At 40.8% G+C, this 10,207-nt stretch overlaps 1 protein-coding gene across 1 annotated transcript; it reads right to left on the reverse strand.

Annotated features, from left to right (window-relative positions):
- Positions 1-5,763: 5,763 nt before the first annotated feature.
- LOC136495172 (uncharacterized) lies at positions 5,764-6,603 on the reverse strand. The gene has a single exon (XM_066491163.1). The coding sequence runs from the start codon at positions 6,358-6,360 to the stop codon at positions 6,136-6,138; it is 225 nt and encodes a 74-aa protein (XP_066347260.1). The 5' UTR covers positions 6,361-6,603; the 3' UTR covers positions 5,764-6,135.
- Positions 6,604-10,207: the final 3,604 nt, after the last annotated feature.

Consider the following 10,207-nt stretch of genomic DNA (forward strand, 5'->3'; position numbering starts at 1 on the left):
ACTGGTGCCATGCGCAAGCATCACCCGCCGGTCATGGTGTTTCACTTCGTCCTGGCGAACGTTGTGGTGAACTAACGTGCCTGTCAGCGTCCGTACGAGGATTAGGCAGAACAGCACCAGTATGCCTGACACTGTTCTTGATGTGAATCCCTAGGTATGGCCCGTCATGGTCATGGGTTACATCGAGGTGTGCCAGCCTCTTCCCTGGTGTCAGAGTTTTGACCCAGGCCCCATACGTTTAGATCTAGAGTGGTTGGAGGTGGTATGGGTCCCCGTCGAACGAGACGGAACCCATGGCCTTGAGGTCGGGCGAGACAGAGCCCACACCCAAAGGGTCGGGCGAGATGGAGCCCGTGGCCTCGAGGTCGGGCAAGATGGAGCCCGAGACCTCGGGGTTGGGCGAGACGGAGCCCACGGCCTTGGGGTCGGGTGAGGCAGAGCCTGCACCCAAGGGTTTTGGCGAGACGGAGTCCATGATCTTGAGGTCGGGCGAGATAGAGCCCGCGTCCTTGGGGTCGGGCGAGACGGAGCCCACACCGAAGGGGTCAGGCGAGACGGAGCCCGCGGCCTCAAGGTCGGGCGAGACGGAGTCCATGGCCTTAGGGTTGGGAAAGACTTTTTAATACGTCTCGGGCTATCTAGGGAAGTCAGCATGGGCGCTAACTTTCTTACTTTGTGTATCGCTAATATCGATCCCCGACAATGGTGGATTACACACTTAGATGATTTGGGATTTTTGAAGAAAAGACATTTCGGAAATTTTGTATTAATGGCAATTAGAAATTTCTAGAAGAAATTCCATGTGATTTTGAATGTTGCGTATTATGTACATTTGAAGTATATGGCCCATTTTTTTATGTCTGAGTAATTGGATTATTTTTTTGCTAAACAATAAAGAAGCTAGACAATGAAATAGTTTTCTAAACCATGATATGTGCAAATCAGGGGGAGAACATCCCAGAGTTTGTAGGAATGTCGAACATTCTTAAGTGCACTTTATGTATTCTAGCTCGCTGCATTTAGTGAATAATAACCCCCGTGTTAAAATATGTGCGTGAATATTTTTCATAAAACTACATAGCATATATGAATGGGCCTCCACTTATAGTTGGAGATACATGAATTTGAATTATTTTAAGCTCATGATAGGGAATATCTTTTGAAGTATTCTATTAAAGATCTAATATTGACATTAGGGAGAGAGAAAGTCTATGTTGAATGCCAAATATTATTTTCATAGAAGAAAAATGGTCTTAAGAGAAAAATATTCCTTGAAGCTTGAAGCAGGAATAGTATCACGCACTAAATCAAACAATAGTTTGACTAACGCTCTTGTGAAGCATGAAGTGGAGCATATGCTAGATATTTTTAAAAATGAGAGGAGTAACTTAAAGTTATAAACCAGAAGGTGTGTTTACTAGTAGTAAACTAAATATTGTATACTATCAAGCTAAAATCTATGAGGACGTCTGTGGATTCAAGTTTAGTGTGTACTTGGAAATAAAATAAAACTCCTACATTCTCATGAAGAGAACACCTCATGAAGAAGGTTAAGCACCTCATGAAGAGGATCATCATTAAGATGAAATCCGACACACTAAGCGCACGCATCATTAGTGTTGGGTATACAGAACAACAAATCATCTCTTATTTGGGAAATAACAAAGAGACAGAATAATCTCATATTATGATAATATTGGGAGAAAATAATAGTTATCGACAACGTTACCTCTATAATTGCAAATGTTTCTCTTATGAGAACCTGGATCCAAAAAATAAAATTCATGGCAAAATCGCCTGTAGCGATTATATTAGGTCAACGAAGAATGCAATTGAGGTTGAATCTCCTACTAAGAAAAAATAAACGTTCTGCTATATCGTCGATAAATGAAATGAATGAATATGAAATATGCAGTTAATAAATGGATCATGAAGATCCATATAGTTCCTGAAGAATATAAATCGCAACAAATAGAAATGAAATCTCATACAAAGTATTAAGAAGTCTAAGATATAATATATTCCTAAATGAATATTGAAGTCTCAAGAAGAGCATGTCCTAGAAGGAATAGTTATCGAATGACTTTATAGTGAATAACACTATCTCATTGTGTATATCATATAATAATCTCTCATGTAGTAGAGAATATATCTCATAGAAGAAAAATGTTATTCACTAAGAATGAGAACATCCTTGAAAGATTTAATCCATGAAGGATTTACCGGTCAATTCTTGAAAAGCATCATTAATCCCTGAAGTGAATATAGACCCGAAAAAAAGCAAATGAGGAATCATAAACACCATGAAGGTGTCATACAAACACTCAGAAAGTGTATATCATAAAGCTAGCATCTAGCAATGAAGTTTTGGTATCCTCTAAATATCATAGAAGGTATGAGAATAATGGTCATTTTGGCAATTGAATTATCCCCTAAATGCCAAATGCAAGACTATATTTATTATTTAGTGGTACAATAAAAATCCTGAAGATTTATAGAAAATATAATTTGGAAATCCACAAAGCAATAATTAGAGAAGTATTCAAACTCTAGTATAAGATTTGATGCACTATCTAGAAGATATTGAATATTATAACTTATTTACTCCCACAATCCTCTAAAAGGATTTATTACTCTGAAGGATAAATTTTATTTGTTTTGCACAACTAATAAGTGGTTATTTATGCATGAAGCATATTGCTCTTGTCTACTCATATTATAATTCATTGAAGAATGGTAAGCCAACATTTTGAAAGATATAATATTATGGTACTGCATACCATTGTTAAGTATACATTTATAAAAAATATGGACTGAACAATGAAATTCAAAGGATGGCTGTATGAGGGGGAGCAATTTGAATAAATCTACCTTGAAGGTAATTAAAACCACTAGAATTACAAAGATCATGTAGATCATATTTGCTAAAACGTTGAAGTTTATGCATAGATCATGAAAATAAATATCTATTCATGAAGAATGGAATATTATGAAGAATACATGACCAAGAAGATTAAATGTTGCACTTTTTTTTCTATGTGAGTTTTTACTTGAAGGTTTCTCATGCAAGGTTTTTAATGAGATAATATGTGCAATGCAATTAACGAATGCGATGTACTTTTTTCTCCATGAACTGTTTTTTTTTCCACTGGTTTTTGGATGGAGTTTTTAACGAGGCATGTGCATATTATGGTAATCGTCTAAGGAGAGTGTTGTAAAACATGCAGACTCTATCCTCGAAGGAAAGAAAAATAAGGAATCCTAATCCTAGTTCGTTTGTACGTGGGCTCTTACCAAACTCTTAGACTTTGATAAGACTATATATATATATATATATATATATATATATATATATATATATATATATAGGGAGAGGCTATTCAGTAGCCAGCTACAGAATAAGTTATTCTGTAGCCACCTCTATTTACCATAATTTTATATACTAATTTACCATAATGTCAATATATATTTACTATAGTTGGGTTACTATAACACACGGGGATATTTACCATAACGTTATAGTAAACCACTTAGTAAGGAGTTACTATAATCTCATAAATTAATATAGTAATTATCGTAACTCAAAGTGGCTACAGAATAAGTTATTTTGTAGCCAGCTACAGAGTAGTAGTTCTATATATATATATATATATATATATATATATATATATATATATATATATATATATATATATATATATATATATATGAGCTCTATGTTGTAATCATCAATATTGAGAAAAATAAAGAATAGCCTCCCTATCTCTTATGTCTATATATTCTACTTTCATCTACTATGTTGATCATGAGAGAGGAGACGTGAAGATCCTAACTGCTGGCACCATGTTTTATAATAGGGACTGCACGTTGAATGGGAGAGCGAGCAGCCTAGGAGAGCCCACACACTACACCGCTCTCCACTCTCAGTCTGTTCGCTTGTTGGTTTCAGCCAGCCCAAACCAGTCAGCCAACAGTATTTTACTTTCACAATAAACCAGCACCAGCCAGTTCAAACCAGCCCAGAAACCAACCAGCGAACAGAGACACGCTCTCCTCTCTCTCCTCTGACATGCTCCGTCTCCTCCCATGTACGGACTATGTATGCGCGCCAGTGGAGTGCTGTGCAGTGCTGCCTGTGCATGCTGCTTTTGCGTAGGGGCAGGTGCAATATTCATTCCTTTAGTAAGAGCAAATTATATTTTATTGAACCATATTTTACTACTTCAATTTAGATGTAAGTTCTATATTCAACTGGTATAAATTGATTATTTGTAAATGAGATATGATCAGAATTACTCAAATATTTATCTGATCTTTTTTTTGGCTTTTTTTATTTTCTGTATGTTTTATTTGGTTATCCACATTTATCTGATCTTTTTTGTTTTTTTATTTTTATATGTTTTATTTGGTTCTCCTTTGATATTTTTCAATTTGTCTTCCATAGAAATAGTCTGGCTATTTTTTTTTGTTTGTGTTAATATTTTTTTGATATTCTTTGATTGATTCTATGGTCATAATAATCAAGTGCTAGATGGTTAAAAAACACTTGATTTTTGTTTCTCCTGGAATCGAGCGTTGTAGGGGCTACAACCGCTCGGGTGACACGTCCGCCTAAATCACCCGAGCGGTGAGTAGACAGACCCCGATCATCCACACAAACAAAAGTACAAGAGCTGTAAAACGGGAAGCCAGCGTCTAGAAAGCAGCTGCTTCCGTCGCTACATGGTGTGGCATGTGGGTAGTGCCGGGAGCCGGAGGCCAGAGCATAGTTATTGGGATCGGACCGAGACTGAACCATAGAGTATAGCGGTCCGGTTCACTTAAAAAACCAATATATGATCGGACCGTAAAAACCGGTTGAACCGGCCGATTTTTTATAGAACCAGGGAACGGGCCGGTTCTGTCAGAACCGTCCGGGTGTGGGAATCTCGTCTGGTGGTGCGCGACTGCGCGTGCTGCTGCCTCCCGCGAGAGCAACAGGTGCTGGGCCCGGCATGTCTGCTACTGCCGCCTGTGTGTTTGAGTGTGACATGTGCATGCGTACAGTACTTGCTTGACAGGCTCCATGCTCCATGCCTTTACTGTTTACTTTGGATGTTTTTAATCAAATTTTAATATCTTTTTTATTCCAGCTCTAAAATACATAAATAATATATCTATTTTGATTATCTTGACGATCTCTTCATACTGGTACACTTTATCTCAACAATTGAGATTATTTCCAACAGTATATATTTGAACTACTATTAAATCCTTTTTTATAACATGTTAGTTGTGTCCTTTATTAGCTTATTTGTATATATGATCAACCATGTGTTGCTAATTACCTGATATATAACATTATATTGCACCGGATTGAAGTATTTGTGGCCGGTTCAATTTATTCGGTCCAAAACTATCGAGCCAGCGACTTAACCGGTTTTTAACGATTAAGACCAGTGAACCAGTAAACTGATGGCCTCACCGATTTAATGTCCGGTCTGATCCTAATAACTATAACTATAGGCCAGAGCACATCGCAGCATCAGCGGCCGGCAACAGCCAACAGTTTGCCTATAACAGGGGCCCAGCCCAGCTTAAGCGAAAAGTCACTGCGGCAGTCATCTCAGTCTACAGCGACGAAAGGAGCGGCCCCGATTGGGACTCCACGAACGAATTCAGCATTCAGCATATTGCATTTCATTCATTAACTTCCACAGATGCACAAAGCCTGGATCATGCATGCACTCCAAGCTGAGCACCACATGAAAATCACTACAACCTTGTTGAGAGAAACTTACGGAAGTTATACTAGGTATACTACTGTAATTTACATTCCAAGCAGAGAACAGAAATGAAGACGCCAGCATCACGTGCAGTTCCACTCGCACGCTGCCACCTCTTCTGACTGCCGGTAGTGCTGGCGGGAGACATGCTAATTAGTTATTCCAAGCTGCTAGAAGAACACACCAGCCAGCCATCATGCTAATCAAGAAGCTGAAGCTAAAACAAACTTCTCCAACTCCCAGTCCCATCAGGTCGATCGAGCTCGAGCCATCGGAGCTTCATCGATCGGTGACCGGCCGCCGCCCGGCCGGTCGGCTGGCGCTGGCACAAATGGATCAGCCGCTGGCCCGCTGCTAGCTTGTTCCTTAATTAGCTGTAGAGGGTGACGAGGCGGCGGAGGCACTTGGTGCAGGAGTACTTGCGCTTGCTCTTGAGGCACAGCGGCAGGCCGAGGATGCGCCGCTCGCTCTCCACGTCGACGGCCACCACGGCCCCGCCGCAGCGCGGGCACGCCCCGGGCGCCTTGTGCGTGCCCACCACCCGCTCCTTCTCCGCGCCGCACAGCACCCGCACCGCGCCCATCGTCGCCGCCATTTTCCTTCTTCCTGCGCGCGCGCTGCTGTTAGCTGCCTACTCTCCGGGCTCTCCAACAATGGAAAAACCGAGCGAGCGAGCGATATGGAGCAGAGGAAGAACTGAAGAAGACGGCCTGGTTGGCCTGGCAGGCTTGGAGCAGGATCGAGGATGGAGCGTCGATCGATAGATATGAGGGAACTGGGATTCTGCAGGTGGTGGCCGGCGCCCGGTTGGCCGTATATATATAGAGGCCGAGGCGGAGGCCGGAGTGCAAGGGCGCAGCGCAAACTAACGCAAGCAAAGCAGCCGCGCGCGCTCGTTGCTGCAGTTCTGGTGGACGCACTCGATTGGGTTTACGCCTGGTGGTGCACTGCAACGAGTGGAGAGGAATGGCACACGCCGTGGCGTGGAGACGAGGAGCCTGTTTGGCTGTTCGGTTCGTTGCTTCCGTTTTCCAACGCCTCGGCGGGGGAAACGTCTTTCCGTTTCCGGCAATCTGCACGTTTGATCCAGCTAATACTATAACCGAATTTTGTTAATCGAGGCTAGCTGACGCGTGTGCGCACGAGCCAGACTGCTAAATATCTTCGATATTTGACGATATATAATTAAGCAGGCGTGTGTGCACGAGGGCGCAGCGCTTGTACGTGATCTAGCTATTCGTACATACGTTTAGGAAAAGTTTGGCGTACCTTATATTGTTATTGATTCGGTATATATAATATACAATATAAGGTTATGCACTAAATTTAAAAGGATCAATATCTTTTTATATTTTCTCCCTTTAATTACTCTTGCTCATCATCACATTGGATTACGAGCAAACTTAACAACCACACGTAAATAAGTTAGGTGAAAATGTCCCTGTTCCATTATTTTTTGTGTGCAAGAACTTGTCTTCCGAATAGATCAAACTAATTAAGGCTTTTGCTAAAAAGATCAAACTAATAAGGCTAGTATTTTATTTTTTTTATGCGATTAAATTTTCCACGTATAGTCTTTTGCATTCACGTGTAAGCAAACGGATATCCAATTTTTGGCCCTTGGAAAACTCTTGATTTATTTGACAAAGTTTTCTCTGCGATATGTTTAATTAACAGTCTTGTGAGGTCAGACGACAGGAGTTAGCCGACGGATTCGTCACCCTACCCTAGTCATCTAGGAATTTTTTTGTCATCCTACTATGCAGTTTGAAACGTTCTAGCATTAGAATCTTTGCATGCATGGTTTAATATAACCATTCACTAATGCATGTGCAATAATTATTGTACGGCCTAAGGTAAAATACGAATAAGCACAAACTTTTTTTTTTACGAGCAAAGAGAGAAACTTTATTAGCTAGTCACAGGCAAATTACAATCGGCCTGAAGGAAGGACCAGGCGTTAGCAACTTGATTGCAATCTCTCTTTACTAGGAGCACTTCCAGTCTCTCATTAGTCGGACCAGTCCGCTTGCCTCCTCCATGATCGGACCCACCTCCGATGAATAAGCACACATTACTTAGATGATGCATACATTACCCCTTGATTTTCTTGACCTGGACTAAACATTCGATATAAGTAGATGAAGTTAAATTAATATACCATGCGCACGTCTTGCTTTTCCGAAGTTTATATACAGTTATAAATTAAACCATATGCAGTTAAATAATATGAATAATAAGACACGTTAATGCTTGCTGTATAACTTTGCAGCTTCCTAAATGGATTCCATACACTAGTAGAGAAACGACATTTGATCCAGCTCGAAATTTAGCTTTAGTCTCGATATTTTTCGCGTCCAGAACTAGAGAGACCTTTAGTCCCAGTTTGTAGATCAAACCGGGACTAAAGGTCCCTGCCCAACGGCTACTGCGCCAGGCTTTTGCTGGAGGGGACCTTTAGTCCCGGTTGGAGCTACCAACCGAGACTAAAAGTTAACTTTTACTCTCGGTTGGTGCCTCCAACCAGGAGTAAAAGTCTACTCCCGGCTGGAGGCTCCGTCCGGAACTAGAAATGGACCTTTAGTCCCAGTTTCTGTCTCCAACCGGGACTAAAGGTACTCTCCTATATAGCCCTTGTTCCTCCCCGAGCCCGAGCCACTTCGAGCTCAGTGTTCTCTTGCTATCGCCGGCCTCTCTTCTTCCTCATCACCGGTGTATCACAAGATTTCTTCCATTCCTCCATCGGTTCTAAAGGTTACCAACTTTATACTCTCGTGTTTTATCTGTAGCTTATTTCATTTTATGGACTAGATATATGTGGTTTTTTTATGGTAGATTTTTTTTATTTGTAAGCCATTTAAGCTCAAAATCACTTTAAAGTTTGCGTATTTGGATGAAGGAAGGTTAAAGTAGTTATTCAAAACTAGTATTGAGCTTTCATTTCTAGCATGCATAGCACACTTCATGCTTTAGAGATATAGAGAATTTTAGAGTTTTTTTAATTTTATTTGTTTATAAAATGAGAAATTTATATTATATTAAAAATGAGTATAGAGAGTTACAAAGCGACTGAGGCCGGACCCTCCTCTCATTGCATGCGGCAAGTGTGAGGAGAAGATTGTGATGGAGTACCGGGTGAGGAAGGAGTGTCCCAACAAGGGCCGTATCTTCTACAAGTGTCCGGATCGCAATGTGAGTTATTTTGTCGCATTTGATGATTATGGTTAATTTATACTTATTTTCATGATGATTGTAATTAAAGTTCTAATTTTTTATTTTAATTTCAGTGGGATGGCACTGGATGTTCAGGCTGGTACTGGGAGGAAGAGTATGTTGAACACGTGCAAAACTCTCTTGCACAGGTGGCTACGGTGGCTGATGAGGCAGTGATCCTACGAAAGAAGCCCATAGATGTTGAACAAATGTATGATCTGTCTATTTTAGTTGGGATTGATCGTGAAATTCTTATGCTGCTAAAGTACATTTTAGCTTTAGTTTTTTTAGTGGTAGTTGAGATTGTCTATATTGTAGTGAGACTTTCATAAATTAATACCTTGTGTGGTGGCATGCATGTCGTATAATTAACTAATTATGTTCTAGGTTTTAATATGGTATGTATGTCATGTAATGCAGATGAGCCGGCATTGGATATACAATGCTGATCGCTGCTCCCAAGAGTTCATTGAGGGTGTGTATTCTTTCTTACGTGTGGCCGAGGCAAACAAACGCGATGGTTTCATGTGCTGCCCATGTGTCATATGTAAGAATTTGAAGGAATATGCTAGCTCAAGGAGTCTTTATTCACACTTGTTGAAGTCGGATTTTATGCCAAACTATATTTGTTGGACGAAGCACGGAGAAACCGGGGTTGTAATGGAAGAAGGTGAAGAAGAACATTGGGACGATGATAACATTATTGCTGAATATGGTGCCTTCAATGATACTGCAATGGGGAAGCTAAAGAAGAGGTAGTGGCAGAAGATGAGCCCGCTGATGATCTTAGTCAGGCCATTCATAAAGAGAATACGAAAGTGAAAAAGAGAAGATCAAGTTCGAGCGCATGCTAGAGGATCACAAGAAATTGCTATACCCAACTTGTGATGCGGGACAGAAAAAGTTGGGTACCACACTGGAATTGCTGCAATGGAAGGCAAAGAATGGTGTATCTAACAAGGGATTTGGGGAGTTACTAAAAATCCAAAAGAAGATGCTTCCAAAGGATAATGAATTGCCCATCACTACGTACGAAGCAAAATAGGTAGTCTGCCCTTTGGGATTAGAAATCCAGAAGATACATGCATGTCCTAATGACTGCATCCTCTACCGTGGTGAGAAGTACGAGAAGTTAGATGCATGCCCGGTATGTCATGCATCGCGGTATAAGATCAGGCGAGATAACCCTGGTGATGTTGAGGGCAAACGTCCCACGAAGAAAATCCCTG

This window comes from Miscanthus floridulus, chromosome 12, assembly GCF_019320115.1.
Source record: "Miscanthus floridulus cultivar M001 chromosome 12, ASM1932011v1, whole genome shotgun sequence".
NCBI classification, from domain to species: Eukaryota; Viridiplantae; Streptophyta; class Magnoliopsida; order Poales; family Poaceae; genus Miscanthus; species Miscanthus floridulus.

Coding starts and splice junctions, on each gene's coding strand:
- LOC136495172 (XM_066491163.1), bottom strand. CDS start 6,360: ATGGCGGCGACGATGGGCGCGGTGCGGGTGCTGTGCGGCGCGGAGAAG.